At 45.1% G+C, this 20446-nt stretch overlaps 1 protein-coding gene across 2 annotated transcripts in view; it reads right to left on the bottom strand.

The window, feature by feature from the left end:
* ETV5 (ETS variant transcription factor 5) overlaps window positions 1–17600 on the bottom strand; it is a 66759-nt gene extending 49159 nt beyond the window's left edge. The window contains exons 1-5 of one of the 2 annotated variants that reach the window (XM_066241211.1): window positions 17454–17600; window positions 14199–14344; window positions 13974–14061; window positions 13809–13856; window positions 13666–13716 (exon numbers count right to left, since the gene is read on the bottom strand). In XM_066241211.1, coding sequence (XP_066097308.1) covers window positions 13666–13716; window positions 13809–13856; window positions 13974–14061; window positions 14199–14243 — 232 coding nt within the window. In that variant the 5' untranslated portion in view covers window positions 14244–14344; window positions 17454–17600. The remainder of the gene's footprint in view (window positions 1–13665; window positions 13717–13808; window positions 13857–13973; window positions 14062–14198; window positions 14345–17453) is intronic. The other variant, XM_066241210.1, reaches the window with a different exon arrangement.
* Window positions 17601–20446: the final 2846 nt, after the last annotated feature.

Genomic DNA, 20446 nt, shown 5'->3' with positions numbered 1-20446 from the left:
CTGCATGTTAATTCCTTCTCCAGAGAGAACATGTGATCCAATTCAAGGATGACTCCCAGGTCTTGAACAACAGAGAGGGGATAGCTTTGGCTAAGAGCTAAAGTGGTCCTCAATGCTATTTATCTCTTCAGTTGCAAGGAAGTGGACACTGCTCCTACCCTCCAAAGGCCAAAAGGGCCTTGGGAAGAGCTCAGGGTAATAACGGGTCTATGCACAGGGAGGCAGGCTGCCTGCTGTAGGCCTTAGGAGCAGAAGAGACCTCAAGACTGACCTGTAGTCCAAGGTCCAGTCCATCAGGGTCAAGAATTTGGCTGGTCATGGCCTTGGCCATCAACTAGGAGGACCAGTTGCTAAATGGAATTTGGGATACTGGCCTTGTTCTCTCTTCCCCTCTATCAGTACTAATAATAATGACACAGGTGGTTTTTTAAAGGTTTAAAGGTTTTAGTCTGGCTAAAATAGAAGAGACTCTTCACATTAATGCTCCTTCTCTCCTCCCAAAAGAAGTGGTCACATTAGTAAGAGGAGCCCACTTAGGATTAAATCAGGAGTGTCCTGACTCACAGATGCGGAACTGGGTAAAAAGGAGTGTCTATCATGAATAGTTAGCTGCATCTTATTCTTGGTACAAAATGGCAAATCTTTCAAACTGTCATTTCCAAACAGAAAATCTGTTACTAAGATAATTTAATACCAGTGGTAATAGGGGTTATTTTTGACCCAGATAAACTAATTTCAGATTTATTTTCTTTAAGTGCACTCTCTCTCCACACTTCAGAATTATTTCCGAAACAGCTTGGATTTGTAGTTTGTTCTCCTCAAAGGACTCATTTATGCTAACAATTGAGGATTGCTACTTTAGAATTCTTAAAATCGAAACCCAGAGGCCTTGAATATAAAAGCTAGAAATTAAAGGGAGGAAAAAGAGCTTAGAAAAGGACTTGCCCAACTTTGATAGAGGTAAGGCTTGTTTATTCATCGATATGGGGCTCCTTCATAAAAATATTTTGTACAGGATCAATATTTCTAATTGTGTGTCATATCCCAAAACTTGTGGGCTATGGAGAAATCAAAGCATTTGACAGTCAAGTAAAAGGCTTTTCCAAGTGTACAGACCTGACTACAAGGAGAGTCAAGATAACAGTAAGTGGTTCCTCGCCTGACCTGTGGTGGCGCACTGGATAAAACACTGACCTGGGCCCTGGCCGGTTGGCTCAGCGGTAGAGCGTCGGCCTGGCGTGCAGAAGTCCCGGGTTCGATTCCTGGCCAGGGAACATAGGAGAAGCGCCCATTTGCTTCTCTACCCCCCCCTCCTTCCTCTCTCTCTCTCTCTTCCCCTCCCGCAGCCAGGGCTCCATTGGAGCAGGGATGGCCCAGGCGCTGGGGATGGCTCCTTGGCCTCTGCCCCGGGCGCTGGAGTGGCTCTGGTCACGGCAGAGCGATGCCCCAGAGGGGCGGGGCGTCGCCCCCTGGTGGGCGTGCCGGGTGGATCCTAGTCGGGCACATGCGGGAGTCTGTCTGACTGTCTCTCCCCGTTTCCAGCTTCAGAGAAATAAAAAAAAAAAAAGAAAAGAAAAAGAAAAAAAAAACATTGACCTGGAACACTGAGGTTACCGGTTCAAACCTTGGGCTTCCCTGGTCAAGGCACATATGGGAGTTGATGCTTCCTGCTCCTCTCCCCTCCTCTCCCTCCCCCACCTCTCTAAAATGAATAATAATAATAAAAAAATAAGTGGTTCCTCTGGTTTTGAATACACCACCCCCTTTGACTACCACTAGGTGGATGTTTTTAGACCTACAGCTTGGAGATCTTGCTTCCCCCTGGAGCGTTTGGTTACCTTCAAGCTTAAGAGGCTGGATGGATAAAAAGGTGACTGACTAGACTGGTTCTGCCAAAAGGAAGACCCAAGTATTATTTATACCAACTACTTTCCTGGGGTAGTAGTTCAAAGAATTTTAATATTTAATCTTTACCAATACAATAGACAACTATTTAATTTCCACAGATAAGAAAGATCTAAAGAGAGCTCTGTCCTCCCAACATGAGATTTATTAGAGATGACAGAATGGCTTTCCCCACTATGGGCCTTACGTCAACTACTATAGATTTTTCCACAGAGGGCTGGTCCTTGTGTGATGCATCATCAGGAAAAAGGGAAACAGGATATTTTTCCTGAATGGGAAAAAAATGCAAAACTAAACTTTCTCTAACATCCCTTCTTTTCATTATTATTATTATTATTATTATTATTATTAAGTGAGAGGTGGGGAGGCAGAGAGGCACAATCCTGCATGCACCCTGTCCAAGATCCACCAGGCAAGCCCCCTATGGGGCGATGCTCTGCCCATCTGGAGCCATTGCTCTGTCACTTGGCAATCGAGCTATTTTGTATTTTAGTGCCTGAGACAAGGCCATGGTGCCATCCTCAGAACGTGCCTGGGGTCAACTTGATCAAATGAGCCATGGCTGTGGGGGGAGGAGAGAAGGAGGGGGAGGGAGAGAGAGAGAGAGAAGGGGAGGGAGAGAGAAAGAGAGAGAAAGAGAGAAAGAGAGAGAGAGAGAGAGAAAAAATCAAGAAGGGGAGGTGTGGAAAAGCAGATGGCTGTTTCTCCTGTGTGCCCTGACCAGGAATTGAACCCAGGACTTCCACACGCTGGGCCAACATTCTATCGCTGAGCTAACCAGCCAGGGCCTATTTTCCTTTTTATAACTTATTCCCAATTTACATAATTCTCATTTAAACTGGCACTAAAGGGAAGTGTTAACAATACTTGAAATAGGATTTAAGCACTGTGGAAAATTTTATCTTCAAATTGAAAACTCATCTTTAAAATCTGACAGGAGAAAATCCAAACTCTAGAGAATCAGCATGTCCCAAGAACCATTCTTGTATCTATAGCCCTCCTCCTAGAAGCAGAAACTCAGCAAGTGCATCCAGGGCACCTAAACTGTGGCTTGTTCTCTAGCACATGCTCTTACTGGGAAACATAGCATTAGCTGCACAAAGTCTAAATGGAAGATTTGGTTAGTGTGTGTGTGTTTAAAAGAAGAATCAGAAAATGAGGAATAGCTCTAACTAGTTCTTTTCTATTTATCTCTAAGGTCATCTCAAGGACTCTCAGAACTCAAGTCTTGTGACCCTCTACAAAATTGCTTCCCTACCAGCTAGAGGCTGGTACTGGGGGCTTTTGAAATATGAGGTGGGAAGGGAATACAATGGAGAATGTGGTAGGGTGCAAAATGCATTCCCCAAGTGCTGGCTGTGTGCGGAGCAGGGTGCCATGGCTGAGACAGACATAAAGAAACATGAGGCAGGGGTTCTCCGCTTTTGGAGTCACTTAGAGCCAAAGAAAAATGGTTTCCTGTTTCAACAGAATGGAAATTGGGAAACAGGGACTAAGTTTCATATTTGTCAAAATACAGGATACTATACTACTACACATTAAAACCCCATGCTTATTTCTCCTTATTCCTCATGAAATAAGATTCTACAACTAGTGCGGAAGGGAAGGAATAAAAGGGAGTTGAGGAGGGGCAGAAATGTTGGCTTGAGGTATCCCTCAGCACCGTGAAGTTATCACCACTAAATTACTATCAAAATTCAGATTAGGAAACTTAAGGTAGGCATTCCAGAGTCTGGTCTTTACTGTGGGTCTGGTCTTTACACATAGAAGAGACATGCCCCTTCTTCTAGTCTACCTTTTCTATGGGAAAAATAGAAAAGACCCTCATTAAGTGCCCTTTCAGGCAATTACAAAGCATTTCCAGGCACTGGGCTAAAAAGTGTTGACGTAAGCTGAAGTCTTCCTTGGCCCTCTGGAGAAGCACACATATCAGCATCCTCTTACACAGCTGGTATCTAGGGTTACCTCCTGAGAGGTTTCAAACTCTCTCACAAAAGAACAATCTGTCCAGGCCTGTTCTTTTTTTAATGGGGAAGGACCAATTTATAGTGAGGAAAATATTTCAGAGAAAACTCCTTACAGCAAAACACAAATGCCAACAGCCTCATTTTGGTTGTGAGGATAAGAAGTAGGGACCAAGAAGAGCTCTTTAAAAAATCCTGAGGAAATTACCCTGGATGACTATTGTTTTGTTTTGCTTTTTAACTGACTGTCCTTTTTGTGCTTATCCAACAGCCCTGGTCTAGCCCACACAGCCACTGGAGTTGTCTGGGAGGTGTCAGCCAAGATACTCGAGGATATTTAGGGTGGGTGCTACAGAGGCAAGTGTACCCCTGGAAGCTGACCTTATTCTGGGTGAGGCCAGTGGCCTGTTTGGGTTGCTCAGAGGCTGGGTTCTTCGTGGTACATGCCGGGGTGTTTATTTGAAGAAGCAAGGCATTTGAGAACTACCTGTCGGAAGGGCTGCAGCCCTCGTGAGGCTCCGCATAGTTGAGCAGCAGTCTGGGAAATGTCATTTTAAAATGACATGTATCCAACCACAATGGAAAATTAAATAAAAAGAGGGAAGGCCAAGGAGTACTGAAATTACAGCTTTGTTGCTCCCATGTTAAAGTTTAAGCTTCAACAAGAAATATCTGCATTATGGCAAGCACACACCCGTCCGTGAGCCTTGGAGTGAAGATCAGAGCTTGCACAGAGCAGGCAGGAATCTTCAATGGGAAGCAGGAGATAAAAGGTTAATATCCTCAGATCAAGTCTCAACACTTCTCTCCAGGGAAGTTAAACCACCCTCTCCTATTATCGCACCTTTAGACAGCTAAGGTCTCAAATGGGAGACCAAGAAAGATGGGCTGACTGGTCAGTAGCAGCCCTTCCCCATAAACCCAGGCCTTTGGTTTGGCAGTTGGAGAGTTCAAGTCAGCACTTAAAAGAAAACTCAAACCCCATTAAGCACAGGCTTGGAGAACAGGGAGCAGCAGGGAAGCCAAAGGAAACTAATTTTGGAGGTTCTCCAAGCTGCCAATCACAAGCATATTTCTAACAGTCCCAGTGTTGTTTGAGTTGGTTGTTTTTCCACAGGATACACAATGGGGTCTGGTTATTCATTGAAAAGTCTGCAAGGGAGCCCCGCCCTCCATTCACAACCAATTTGGAACGCTCCATTCAGCAAGAGGGGGGTACTCTGCAGCTCAACTCACTGGGGCAGTCCGAGCAAAGCCCAGCTGTCGCCGCAGGGATGCTTGCTCGCCCAGCGAGCTGTGTTTACGTAAGAATTTCAGACACTGCAGGCGCCTGCCTGCTCCACACCCTCCCTAAGATTCAGATGGCCAAGGCTCAGGCTGAAATCTGCAAGGGTGTGCAAGTCTGCTCGAAGTAAGGTCGGTAAGTGCCCTCTAGCAAAAGGGGAAAGGTCAAAGAATACTATCTTGTACTGCCTGGTTCAGAATCTGACTGTAGTTACCAGCGGAAACAGACTTCAGTGGCATTTCTCCTGCCCCAGTGGTGAGCTCGTGTGCACAGAGGACAGCTTTCTCTGGATGCTGGCCTTTCCAGACTCCTTGCTTTGCATTCATTACCAGTTGCTACATCGAGAGCCACCTGGCTTCTTCGCCAAGGGAGAGGGTCTCTGGAGACACTACTGGCTTCTCTGGCTGCAGAGGGGGAGTGGGCAAGCTACCTATAATGAACACATTCACAGTTCCTTTTCCTGGCTCTGCACCCAGCCCGTAGGGTTTATAATTCCTCCTGAAGACTCATGAGACATGAAAAGGGAAGAGGGTAAAATCTGCCCCAAGGACAACGTACAAGGCTGAGAACTGGTTGTTTCTTAGAGACTTTTTTTCAAACCTTCAGTAATCACCCTGACAGGACAGAGAGATCTGATGGAGCCAGACTTTATTTCAAGGAAAAGCATACTACTTTGTGAAAATTAAATCCAGGAAATAAATTTTAGCTGTTTCCTCTTTTTATAAAATACTTGGTTGTTTTCAGCTTCCGTGTACCTCTTCTCACTGCAGCCCCCACTCCCGTCCCCAGTGAACTCCCGGGGACTTGGGAAGCATTTTTCTGAAGTCTTTCTACCCCAGAATCAGGTTCTATGCCTTGGCTGTTCTGCAGATCAGCCTCAAACTCCTGGCCTTTAAAAGGCCAGATCTTATCCTGCTCCCTGGCGTCTTGCACGCTCGGCCTTCCCTTTCCCCGAGATGCTTCCTCCTGCTATGCAGGGGAGCCTCCTTTATTTGCTACACAGCGTCCTTTCATGTGGGGGCTCTTCTCCCTGAGAAGAGTCGCTAGTCCATTATATACCCACCAAGCCCAGAGATGTACTTACATTATGGTTACACACACCCACCCACATATTCAGTAGGGCCTACTGTTTTGCCCTCTTTTAAGAGGGATGGGACAATGATAGAAACTGACTAACTACCAAAGCCTGTTAGATGAGCTTGATGAGTTCACAAAATGAATTTTTAAAAAAGCAACCTAATCCAGTATTGGCATCAGCAGGCCTGGCACCTGTCCAAGAGTGGGGAGCTGCAACATGACAAGACTGAGAGCTCCTTGGATTCCGAGCGGAGAAGCACCGTGTGCCAGGGCACAGATGGGCCCGAGCTGGCTCCAGGGCAGCCATGCGCCCACCAGGGGCCGTCGGCCTCCGATCCTGGGTGTACTGGACTCTCACTAAAACCTGAGAAACATGTGGAGGGCACCGTCTCTAGAAAGAGAATCACACCCCCCATCCAGCCCCACCCCCAAAGATACTACTAGATGGTAGAAATGGCAGATAGTACAAATTCTCAGCTTCATCGCACTACCTGTCTTCATCTTGTAAAAGTAAAGAAAGATGAAGAACGGCAGAGACAGTAATTTCTTGATTGATGCCAGGATGGTGTTACCTCTGGAATCAAGCTAAGTGATCTACGAGGCAGACCCAAGATGTAATTCCCCATCCCATGCTTTTCTCACCAAACACAAAGGACTGGAAATGTGACTAGGTTATATTAGAGGACTAAAGCAGAAAGACTTGTAAGAGAAAGAGAAAAATCCATTGTTTTTAATAAGCTTAACGGAATTAAAGTTAGAGGAAAACAGATTTTGTATAAACACATGGCTCCTTGAGATAAATGGGAACTCTACGTCTTGGTTTCTTAAGAGTCTTGGGTCTAAGGATCTTGAAGGCTATCAAAACAGGAAGGTGGCCCTGGCCAGTTGGTTCAGCGGTAGAGCGTCGGCCTAGCGTGTGGAGGACCCGGGTTCGATTCCCGGCCAGGGCACACAGGAGAAGCGCCCATTTGCTTCTCCACCCCTCTGCTGCACCTTCCTCTCTGTCTCTCTCTTCCCCTCCCGCAGCCAAGGCTCCATTGGAGCAAAGATGGCCCGGGCGCTGGGGATGGCTCTGTGGCCTCTGCCTCAGGCGCTAGAGTGGCTCTGGTCGCAACAGAGCGACGCCCCGGAGGGGCAGAGCATCGCCCCCTGGTGGGCAGAGCGTCGCCCCTGGTGGGCGTGCCAGGTGGATCTCAGTCGGGCGCATGTGGGAGTCTGTCTGACTGTCTCTCTCTGATTCCAGCTTCAGAAAAATGCAAAACAAACAAACAAACAAACAAAACCAAGAAGGATTTCCAATAATCCAGCCCCTCTCAGTGGTCAGGCTGTGGCTTTCGGAGTAGCACTGTGAACCTGCAGTGAGACCCTCTCTTCCCAGCCACGCTTCCTCCTGCTCTCTGCTTCCTCCTGCTCTCTGCAGCACTCTTCTTTCTTCCTACCTTTTCAACTACTGGCTCTTGAAAAGACAAATTGATAGCCCTGACTCTCTCAACACTCTCATTTTAAAGTGCCTACTGTTTTCTTTCTTACCTTCCATAACAAAAAAGACTTCAGGATGACCCTTTCTTTTTATTTATTTATTTTTTTGTATTTTTTTTCTGAAGCTGGAAACGGGGACAGACAGACTCCCGCATGCGCCCGACCGGGACCCACCCAGCACGCCCACCAGGGGGGATGCTCTGCCCCTCCAGGGCGTCGCCCTGCCTCAAGCAGAGCCACTCCAGCGCCTGGGGCAGAGGCCAAGGAGCCATCCCCAGCACCCGGGCCATCCTTGCTCCAATGGAGCCTTGGCTGCGGGAGGGGAAGAGAGAGACAGAGAGGAAGGAGGGGGAGTGGGGGTGGAGAAGCAAATGGGCGCTTCTCTTATGTGCCCTGGCCGGGAATCGAACCCGGGACTTCTGCACGCCAGGCCGACGCTCTACCGCTGAGCCAACCGGCCAGGGCCTTCAGGATGACCCTTTCAAATTGAAATGGCCCAAGACCACACAGCAAATCCGCTCTGAGTTTTACTATACCACCTCTGGGTCCAAAATGTGTCCTCTTCAAAAGCAATGCACTGCCTCTACTGTATCAGCCTCGAATCCAGTAAAAATAAATAAATAAATAAATAAATCTTATACTGAAACAGGATTAAGATCAACGTTGTCTTATGCTCAGGGCTGTCATAAGTTAACCCTATTTCCCTGGCCATCTACTGCAATGTATTTATGAAAAGTCAATTTCATCAGTTAATTACAGTCCTTAGAAAATTATTCCTATTTCCTCCAGTCCAGCTATTCTTTTTGAAGCACATATCTAAAAAGAACACTTCAAAAGGAAAATAAAAACAATTTAAAAACAATTCTCTATGTTATATATTTTATCATGCCTTCTTCCCAGCATAAAATATTTTATTTGACATGTTGATAAACATTCACAATATCACAATTAAAATAAATGAGTAAAAAAATAATTGAAATCTGCATTAAACAATTGTTCATATATGCCAAAATCCAGTAACACACTTAGTGCCCGAGTACTCGGGTCAGAAAAATGAATGTAACCCCCACCCCACCCCAAATAGAAGGATTTTGAGTTCCAATCTTATCCATAGTTTTGATTTGTAGTTAATTCTGTGAATATGTGTAGTAAAAATGTGTACACATCCATCTACTGACCCAGATTCCCTGTTAGTACACATATTTAGCTACACACACATTTATATATGCCCACAGACACATACACAAACAATTTTAATATACAGAATATATAGCACACAGCTTTATCAGCACACACCCTAATATTTCTTCTAGGAAACATGTCAAGTCTATAATTTATTTATAATTTCTCTCTCTCTTCCAAATCCTAGATGGAAAACATTAAAAACACCAAGATATTTAATAAGTTTCTTGTGATCATGGAATGGAGAGAACTGAGGTTTTGAACTGGGCAGCCAGCAGTCTCCCTAAGAAACTCGTGCGAGCCATGCTGAAGTATCTGAAATAACGAGAGCAAGCACAACTGAACATGCCAGTACCCGACTCTGTACCTCTGTGAGAGTTTCTCTAAGGATATTATCTTATAATTTCTCCTCATTTCACTTAAGCCCTCCTATTTGCCCCTACTACAGGTCAGCCTCTCTGGCTGTCTGGACCTTGTATTATCCCTTGTATAAAATGAAGAGATTAGACAGGACTTATCTCTACAAGGGACCTCCAGTTCAAACAATCTGGGATCTTCAGGGTTACTTCTCAGGACCCAGGCTGATTGGGGGACACTGGCAGAACCCCTATGGACTATAGGTTGCACTTTTTATTCCCTTGAATTTGACCTTCAAGAGTTTCCAGATGGAGGATACTTTACTAATGCTTGTATTTGTGAAGTAAAATAACATCTATACAGCTAGAAGTAAGCTGCGCAGTTATAAAGACTTATAAGAAAAAGGGTTTCATTTATTCATATTATAGTTATGGATGGGTACCTATGGGTAGGAACCTAAAGTTGGAACACTTACAAAATATAACCTCTTTAGTCCTGGCCAGTTGGCTCAGCAGTAGAGTGTTGGTTCAGCGTTTAGAAGTTCTGGGTTTGACTCCCAGTCAGGACACACAGGAGAAGTAACCATCTGCTTCTCCACCCCCCTCTCTCTCTTCCCCTCCTGCAGCCATGGCTCCAATGGTTTGAGCAAGTTGGCCCCATGTGTTGAGGATGGGGGCTCCATGGCTTTGCCTTAGGGGCTAAAATAGCTTGGTCTCTGAGCAATGGAACAACAGCCCCAGATGGACAGAGCATCGCCTGGTAATGGGCTTGCTGGGTAAATTGCGGTCAGGGCACATGCGGGAGCCTGTCTCTCTGCCTCCCCGCCTCTCACTTAATAATAATAATAAAATATATAACCTCTTTAGAAGTTTACTTTTTAAGTGTTTCCTAAAAAAAGTATGCCATAATCTTCAAAACTGACATTTTAGGCCCTGGCTGGTTGGCTCAGTGGTAGAGTGTCGGCCTGGCATGCAGGAGTCCTGGGTTTGATTCCCAGCCGGGGCACACAGGAGAAGCACCCATCTGCTTCTCCACTCCTCCCCCCTCTCCTTCCTCTCTGTCTCTCTCTTCCTTTCTCGCAGCTGAGGTTCCATTGGAGCAAAGATGAACCAGGCACTGAGAATGGCTCTGTGGCCTCTGCCTCAGGCGCTAGAATGGCTCTGGATGCAACAGAGCAACGTCCCAGAGGGGCAGAGCATCGCCCCCTGGTGGGCATGCAGGGTGGATCCCAGTCGGGCGCATGCAGGAGTCTGTTTGACTGCCTCCCCGTTTCCAGCTTCGAAAAAATGAAAAAACAAAAAACAAAAAACTGACATTTTAAAATAAAAATAATTACTTAATATTTCTTTATTCTCTCTCTCTCATATACTTTCACACATGTACAATAAAAAATTAACCAAATCAGTGTTGACAGGCAAAGTAGACTATTACAAGTGGCAGGCCACAGAAAAGTACTTATTTCAAATGCTTCTGTTGCTGTAGAGAAAAAGGTTGCTTTATCAACAAGCAAGTGTGAGTGTGTTTTATAGTTTGTGCATTGGTTGATTCAAACCAACTTACAAGGTTTCATTAAATCTGAATGAGTTTCTCCCCCTTCTCTGAAATAATTATAGGCTCTTCTAGAACATGACAGGAGTAGAAGCTGATCCTCAACCCAAGGCTGTGAGATGCACTCTGGGCTCTGCCAGCATTCATGTTGTCTACATTGTCAGTTTCAACAGCAGTCTAAACAGTCACACATCACAGCAAGAATGATGGATAAACGATTCAGTATCCCACATCTGTGTTCTTCCATAACCTCTAAGGCAAGTGGATTTCTCTTATTTGCTCACATATATTAGGAGATTAAGGAATTGCAGATACTCCAGTACTTTCAGTCTTTTGTACAGTGCATTTTCACCAATGAAATAAAAGTTGGTTTTGCATATCATTTGCATAATCAAACAACTTTCTTTGACTTGTTGTTTGCTTTTCTGATATTGTTTAATAAAAAAAAAAAACCCAAATACTTTTTTTTATTGCTTCATATTCATTTTGAAATATCCCCTAATTTTTGTGAGCTGTATATTTAAGTCTGTTTTCCTCGAAGCTCCATCTCCAGAAATAACAGTAGAGAGGGGGAAAGAAATATTAAAATACTTTTCAAGGCTACTCAACCATCTGTTTTATATCCTTAAAATACAGAAAAGCTCAACCTTAAGAAGTTAAACCAAAAAGCAAACAAAGTAAAAAACATAACACACTTGGTAAGCAGAAATATCTCCCAAAGCACCTCCATTTCAGGTATGGCAATTTAATTAAAGAATTTAGCACATGCTATTCACGGAGCAGGAATTACTTCTAAGGAGCCAAAATATTTATTGATTCCTTCCCTTTAGCTTATTCCTGCAGATAAATATCTCTCCAAATATAAATCCTGTTTGCTGACATCTTTCTCTAAAGAACACATCTCTGCTTCAGCACACAAAATCAATTTGAATGCAGTCATCTCACCTCCCTTTTAACTCTTTTGGGTTACAGAGAAACAAACAAAAGTGTCATAAAAGCATTTCAATGAACCTCTGCCAAGAAAGCCACCTCCCAGACTGCAATTTATGCTGCACTGAGCAAGAACTGGAAAGGCTGGGCCAAATTGTCAACACAGAACAGAATGGGATTACAAATCCTGCCTTTTATCTTATACGCATACACACACACATGCACAAGAACACTCTGGGCTATCTTTATTTGGTTTTTCAGTGGCAAGCTTCCCAATCGCTTAAGAGCAATCAAAGGGCAAAAATTAACATCATTTACTTTCCTAAGAAAACATTTACAACAAGCTGTGACAAAGTTAAGGTAACCATGCATCTGTGGGTTATGGTTTATTGCCTTTTCAAGTTTCATGGCATTGCACCGTGAATATGAGATCTATTATCATTCAAGAATGTTTAGCTGGTACCTCTGATCTTTCACTTTGCTTTACAACACCCAGCTTTACTGAGACCCAGAGACACCCTCTTTCCCAGGGCACTTTCTCTCTCTCTCTCTCACACACACACAAGATAAAACAAAGCTGGGAAGAATCTGTTGGTATAAAATGAGAAATTGAATCTTTGCCTGGCTCAGGTGCTTGCTAATATAGACTATGACTAAGAGACATGAATTTCTCTATGATGCAACTCTCAAGAGAGGCAGCATTTTCTCCAGGCCTCTCTTAAACCTGCTCATTCGCCAGTGACTAATGCTCTCTAGATCTGCCCTGTGCCGCTCAAATTTCATCAGCCAGCTTTGTCCTTGATAGCTCTGCCTGGACCATAAAAGCTCCCCAAACCTGTGGAGGACAGCTCTGAAAGATCAGTGCAAAGCTAACCACACCCTGCCAGCTTGATGAGTTGTCTTTTGAGCTTGCCACTGCCTTTGTTATCTCAATGACATAAGAACTTAACGACCTTTTTTTTTTTTAAGTTTTTACTCCTCTCTGAATGATAAAATCCTGACAACTACATGGAAAATGGGAGTAAATCAGGTAACCCTGTGGCTACCTTTCTCCAACTTATAAGTAGAAACAAAATTGACATGTTAGGTGAAGCCACAATTAACTGAATCTTTCATTAACTATATTCTACACCTTTAAAAAATAAAAAGGTCAGGCTCATGATTTGCATCAAGGACTTAATTTATAAAACAAACAAAAAACACTGTAAGATAATGTCTGCTTAACCCAACATCTTATATACGTCAATTTTTTTTTTTTAATTCAGTGAGAGGAGGGGAAGCAGAGACAAACTCCTGCACACACACCGACCAGGATGCACCTGGCAAGCCTACTAGGAGGCAATGCTCTGCCCATCTGGGGTGTTGAGCAACTAAGCTCTTTCTAGCACCCGAGGCGGAGGCTATGGAGCCATCCTCAGCGCCTGCCACCAACTTGCTCCAATCGAGCCATGGCTGCAGGGGCGGGGGGGGGGGGGGGGGGGGGGGGGGAGAGGGAGAGAGGGAGGCAAGAGAGCATGAGAAGCAAGAGGGGGAAGGGTGGAGAAGCAGGTGGGCGCTTCTTCTGTGTGTCCTGACCAGGAATCAAACCCGGGACTTCCACATGCTGGGCCGACACTCTAGCACTGAACCAATCAGCTAGGGCCCAATGTCAATTAATTTTTAACTTTGGGCTTGCAGCCTTGCAATATTCTTAGAGAAAAATAAATATAGGGTTACATTGTGTTTGGTAACCTTATCTGCAATAGAATAAAACACTTTAGAAATAATTTCAGTAAAAAATGAAACAAGTGTTTTGGGGGTTTACTTTGAATTATTAAAAGAAACAAAATGTATTCCACTGTCCAAATACGCTGACTACAGATGAAAAGAGCAATCTAGACATGGATAATCTAAGACCAAACAATTTCAGAACAAATGAGCCACCAGAAAGGTACTTACAGTTATCAGACTGGAAATCTGGGACAAACTGTTCATCATCAGGAACTTGTGCTGGAAAAGAAATTTTTATTTTAGACCTTTAAGTTTGATTAAAAAGCACAGTAAAATGTTTTACATGAAAAAATAGGAAGTTAAGAACTTGCCTTCAGCTAACCAAGCCTCTTGAAGTTGACTGAGATCCTGAAACAGTTCTAGAATTGAGAACAGAAGACACCAGAATGAGACTTCCTCTGCTGGGGAGACGGGCGCCCAAGGGGAGCCATCTGAGGAAGCTACAACACAACACAGGGGGGGAAGCTTCCCTCTACCTTCAGAATCGTGAGCCAGATCTGTGTCCAAAAACTTCCTCTTTCTGTCAATCACTGGCCGCCCTCTACATTCCTCTGATCTAGATTTCTGAAAAAGGCAAGCAGACAGTGAAGACTCAAGTGTAATAAAGGGGTCTCGAAAGGGAGTGGACCACTACATCAATAAGGAGAAGACTCAAATTTGAAAAGGGAGGACAAAACAAACCAAAAGCCACATCAACTTACCCCTGGGACCATAAAAGGGACTTGCTGGTCGTAAAACCCATCCATGGTGCTTCCAACGTCTCTAGTATCACTTTGAAAGGTTTCAGCATTGAGTAATTTCTGGGGGGAATGGGGTCCTCCTGTAATATGAATTTGGGAGAGTCTAACTGAAAGGGGGAAAAAGAAAAAGGAAATAGTTTTATACTGCTCTTTCTTTAGGGCCTGTTCAAATCACTACCTTTCTTTCAGGTACTTAAAGTCCACTTAAGGTGTTAACTTTACAGACTTAACAGTGGGTTTAAAGGCATCAAAGGTTGATAGTATACTTAGTGACAAACCATTTACCTATGCATCCTTCTCTCTCTCTCTAATTACAGTATAGGTTTGCTATTAGCTGTTACCTATTCAAAAAAAGGAGGGGCCTCATTTTCATTATAAAAGGGTGATTTCAAGTTCCCTCCAATAGAATATTTTCCAGGGCATTTGTAGTATTTAGGTTTTTGTGTTTTTTGTTTCTGTGGTTTTTTTTTTTTTTTTTTTTTAACATAATTTAATGACAGTACAGTGACAGGAAGTAGAAAACTGGGTTTAAACATTCCAAATTATTGGCAATTAAGAATCTGACATACATAGTGTTTCTAAAAGTATTTTGTAGGTCAGTGGTAAAATACTATATAAAGTTCCATGGATATATTGACTAGAGGTATACTATCTTAACACAAATCTTTATTAAAACCTAAACCTATGTCCAAACAGGTGTAGTGTCTGTAATGTCACAAATAACCTCCATGGCAAATTACAGAGATATTTATGACATCTCCAACTTCTAAAAAAATAAAATAGCTATGAAAAATAATGTATAAAGAAAACTAAGTTTCACTCCACAAATTTTAAATGTATCTCTACTACACATCTTTTTAAAAAGCATTAAAAGCAAAATATTCATGAAAAGAAAATTGTCTTTTCCTTATAGTGAGGTCAATTTTCCCCCAAAATGCCAAAAAATAAAATTAAACTTGTTTCGGTATTGTCAAGTCTTGGGGTTGGGAAGAGAGGTTGGGGGTCATAATGAAGAGGAGGGAACTTTTTCTAATTGGGGAGGAATAAAATAACAATTTTAGGAGGGTACCATTTTTCTGAATACGTTTTATTCTCCAAGTAAAAAAATGCAGTTAAGTCAATAAAATGGGGAAAACAAATTTCATTCACTCCAGCTTTAAGCAATGTAAAATGCTTGAGGATAATTCTTTTTGTTTAACCAGCACATAAATTTTAAATATGCAATTTTTCCCCAGTAGACAACTTCATCCAATTTGTTTTTCACACTATATGGTGCATATCAAATTTTGGTGAGCAGGACGCAAGGAAACCCCTTCATGGCCAGCCTACTCTCAGCACTTGAGCCCAAGTAATTAGATATTTTCAAAGTCAAAGAGAAAGGGAGAGGAGCAAAACTGCACACTGTTCATAACTTACTAGAAAAACACGCCGGCTAGCCTTCCAAATAGCGCTAAAATGTTAAGAAAATAAAGCTTCTTTCTCAAATGTCACTAACCCGTATACAAAATCTGAAAATCACCAGCACTGAGTTGAGGGACATGAAAACGAGTCTTCCGTACCCTTAAAAAATCTGCCCGATTAAATCGTGGCCTTGGAAATTCTGTACATGTCAATTGGGGGAAAGGGACAACGGGGGGGGGGGAGATATTTTCAGAGTCTCATGGTGAAGTACGTTGCAAAATACTTCACCATGAAGAGCAAAAATATATATTTTTAAAAAGTTAAATAAATCAGCCGCCATAAGCGAATCCGAAAGAGGCATTGAGCATCTTTAAAGCAGCCCTCAGAGTTCAAGGGCTAGAAAAATCGTGTTCAAAGTATATATAAATATATATGTGGTGTTTTTTTTTTTTTTAATCTGAAGGGTATGCTCGAGTTCACCCAGGAGTTTAAACTACTTCCTTTGCGCCCCCCCCCCCCCCGCCCTTCCCGGTGCCCCCAGGAAAACTTGAACGCAGCGCAGCAGTGCGATCCAGGCCCCTCCCCCGAGGCGCACAGCGGGCCCGGTTTTATGAATGGAGAGCAAGCCGCCACATCAGGTAAAGGCTGTAACTGGATCCCTCGCGCTGGGCCCCATTCACAAAACAAGACACACTTCCACCCAATTCCCAGCCTTCCCCATTCATGAAAACTCCTTCAGAAGCACCCCCGCCCCCACTCCCAACGCACGCCCAGCCTCCGACGCAGGCCCCTCACCCCAGCGTTTTAGGAAGCAAGCTCAATGCTTCATTCACAAAAAGGGAAAGGGGGGGGGAAAAAAAAAAGCCGCAGGGAGCTGCGAGCCAACGAGAGAATCCTGCTTCATTCATAAAGTCACCCACATTCATAAAAACGAGCTGCGGCGCGGGGCGCTACTAACCATCCCTAATTCCTCCGCCACCCCTAGTTCAAACCCCCTCCCCCAAACAGACCTTCCAAACATCTCTCTTTCGCACCCCTTCTTAAGCTGGAGTTCAGTTCTCCCAGAGGTCCCCTCTCCTTTGAGAATGCGGTTAGATCCCTAATCCAGTGCGGGGCTCATCTTTCCATCTCCCCCCTTCCGCACCCTTTCCCCTCCACACACATCATCCCCAGGCCGCTATTCTGATGCTCCCCGATTTCTCAAGAATCGCTATGCAGCCTGACGCTCTCAGTTCGTCGGGGGCTTGGTGTCCACTTTCCACAGCCTGAAACTTGCAAGGCCTGCAGAAGTTCCGGGCCGACCTCGCAGGCTGTACATGCCTAATGTCACCTAACCCCTCCAGATGCTCTGGGGGCATCACCTCTCAAATATTCCCCGTAAGTGCCTTTCGGCCCCCTCCTCCGCACTGCAAAGCTCCGCCGAGCGTCTCTTCTCGCGAGCCTCCAAGTCCCCTCGGGGCTCTCAGATCTCCAAAGACTGTAAAGCCCCGCAACTCCGCATCCTCCGGCCCCGCGCCCCCCAGCTCCGCCCCGGAGCCCCCGCACTTCGCGCTCCAGAGCGCCTCCCCCGCGACGTGCGGAAACCCGCTCTCCACGCGCTCCGGAACCGTTAGCCACCTCCGCCCGACGCCTCCAAGGAGCTGAACCGGACCGGGCCGCGAGAGGAGGGGGCGGTCAGCTCCGGGGGAACTTAGCCCAAATAAAAAGTGCACCCCGATTTGAAGATTCTGAATTACTCCGTAAACTCTAGGACCCTTAGGACCTGTTCCTGGACACCCCTTCCGACGCCCCACTGCCCCCTTGACGCCCCCTCACCTGAGGCGGTGGCTCTCCTCCCCTTGCAGCTGCCCCGGGGCGCAGGCGCGCTCACGCACGCGTGCACCGGGCCTGGGCGCTTAAGCAAATGGCTGGGCCGAACCGCTCTGGAGACGCTGAACTGCTCCGCGCACAAGCCGCTGGACTCTGCGCCGCAGCTGCCAACCAGGCTGGAGCGCTGGCCCGGCCCCCCGCGGCTCAGTGCCCCGCCCGCCGCCATTGGCCCACAGCTTTAGCTCAGCCGCGTTGCAATTGGCCCAAGGCTGCTCCCGCAGCTGTCCATCACCTCTTGTTTACCCTTTCTGCAGGCAAATCCAGCCAAGCCGCCTCATCAACTCTAGCTCTCATTGGTCAATGACGCGTTCCTCTCCACCCCTCAAAGGTCTGTTTTACATAATCTATGCACCGGGCCATTGGCCAATCAGCACAGGCTTGTTTATATAATGAATGTAAGGACGTTTTTCATTCATAAAAAACGCGACCTGATGGGGGGAAGCTTAGCTGAGTCAGTGAAGCGCTTAAAGGGGCTGAGGGCGGGAGCAGCTGCGGTTACTTGTTTCCTCGCAGCTCTCCTAACTTTTCACTAAGGCATGGTTCTTCCCTCTTCTCCATTCACCCGTTTCTCCCACTAGCAATGCCACCGTCAGGATTGGGCCGGCCACTGGGCGACAGACGTTCACAGCTGCATGCAGCTCCAAGCAAAGTTATCATTTTAGAATTCAAGCGAGAGGAATTCGTCATTCCAACCGGAGAGAAACTCGCTGACCGACCCGGGCATTCGGCCCACAGAAACACGGAAAACGGAAACTAAGCCTTCTAATCTTAGTTACCTTTAGGAGAGGCCTTAATTTCCTTTAAGCAGGTTTCCAGTGGGGAAGAATACGCAGGCAGTATCTCCCTTTAAAATCTGAGCTCTCAAACAGATTTTAGTTACTATTTTATTCTGGCAAGGCCTAAGGCCGAACCAAACGCTGTTTTCTCCCCATGTTTAATTGCAATTTATAACCGCCGCCAGAGTAGGTTTTAGATCCGAGATGAGAGAGGGTCGGTGCTCAACGAAATCCCCCCTGGGGACGGCACCAACCAGTCAACCGACCTAGAAACATAAATTCCTCCGAAAAGGGCTTGCAGAGTTAGATCGCCTGCTTCCTCCCGGGGCTGCTTGTTTTCCATTTAAGTGTTGAATGCAAGATGGTGCATTTGCGAATTAGATCCCGTGCAGCTGGGAACAACGAAAAGCTACTCGGCTTGCCAAGCGATCGGGCAGTAACTGCAATTGCTGAAATTCTTAACAGGGAGTTCCAGGAAACAAATAAATAAGCAATCCTCTGCCATCCTCCTTTGAAGACCGCCGGAAGGCTCTCTGCTCTCCCCTAGAATGCTGGGGCTTGTGAGGGAGCTCTATTCTGCCGGTGTGCCCTGCCATTCACCCCGTATGCTATCGGTGGGGAGGAAGGACGCCAAATGTTTGGAGCGAGCTCTTGGTAAAAGGATCGCCAGGGTAGCGAACTCGGCCTGCACCCCGACCCCACTGTAAAGACTGCACTGTGGCTTTTTAGGGGGAAAAGCGGGGGGGGGGCAAATTTTGCCCACCTTCTTTTCTGCTTCCACTCTTGTGTATCTTAAACAGAGCAAGCAGGCACTTGGTCTGTAGTTTATAGCCCAAGAAAGGTGGGAGTTCATCTAAGGAACCAGGAGTACCCTAATTGAATCCTGGGCCCAGCACTAACCAGGCATGGGCTATTGACTTTGCAAGAGACTGGGGTTAGTCTGAGAGTTAGTCTGAGACTGAAAGTTAGTTGATGGGTGGGTAAGTGCTCAGCACTTTTAACAAGCAATTCCATAATACTGTATCTAATTTCCTAGTAGAGCATTTTGCTATTGGCCCCAGCTCCAGTAAAGTTTTCTCTTAATGCTTCTCTTCATTCCCCAGATAGTACCATTTCTGTTTGGTGGCTGGAGGTCTTACAATAGTTCAGTTATGCTCCCAAGGTGTTACTGACATCCCTGAAGTCTCTATCTCTCCAACTAGACTCAGGGTCCAGGTTAGCTCCCAAATCCTCCTCCTCCCCATCTTCTCCACCCTCATCCTGTTCCATTGCTTCTCATCTTATCCGTTCTCTGATCTAGTTTCTCCAGAAGAGCTTCTGTACTCCTGTCTCAGGCTCTAGCCATCTGGAAGGCCTGTGGCCTACAGGCCATGTGTCCTTACCATATAAGCCATAGCACATCAATCATACTTTATAACTCTACCTACAAGGATAGAGTGCAGGACTTTTTCCACAAAGTTGGACTTGTTGCCTGGAATGTGATTCTTGGAAACTTTGCCTCAAGCCAAGTTTCCCGGTCCCATCTTGGGAAAAGTTGAGTATTTCTGGATTAATTAGTAATAAATAGTGATTAAATTGGGGGCACAGAAGGAGTTGGGAGGTGGGTTTTTATGAGAAGGTTGTCACAGACATAAGATCACATATAGGGATTTATACCAGAATAGAGTTCTTGCCTATCAATTGTTTAGTCATTTGGTAAACTTTTTTTTTGTGCCATTGTACCATACTCAGCCAGACCCTGTGTTTGGCTAAAATGTTATAGAGATGAATATAATCTATTCTGTATCTTGGAGGAGCCCAAAATCTATTGTACAATTTTAGCAGCTGATATAATTTTCTACAGATTATTTTATTTAATCTTCAATAACGGCATTGAAATGGTCTCTATAATTATTATCTGCATCTTATAGACAACAAACTGAGGCACAGAGATTAAGTAACTGCCAATGGTCACACAGCTTGCAGGTGGCTGAACCTGGAAAAGCCAGGAGATCTAGCAAATGTCTCTATTGCTCAGAAAACCACCAGAAGATATCATTTGAGCCCTATTTTTTCAATAGAGGACAAAACTAGTTGAAGTTACAGGGAGGCAGATTTTATCTCAGTATAGTATAAGGAAGGATTTTAGAATGTTTGCAATGCCCCGATGAATGAATGTAATAA

The sequence above is a fragment of the Saccopteryx bilineata genome, chromosome 8, assembly GCF_036850765.1.
Source record: "Saccopteryx bilineata isolate mSacBil1 chromosome 8, mSacBil1_pri_phased_curated, whole genome shotgun sequence".
In the NCBI taxonomy this organism is placed as follows: domain Eukaryota; kingdom Metazoa; phylum Chordata; class Mammalia; order Chiroptera; family Emballonuridae; genus Saccopteryx; species Saccopteryx bilineata.
Note: the sequence above shows the minus strand (reverse complement) of the source record. Positions and strands in the feature narration are given on the sequence as shown.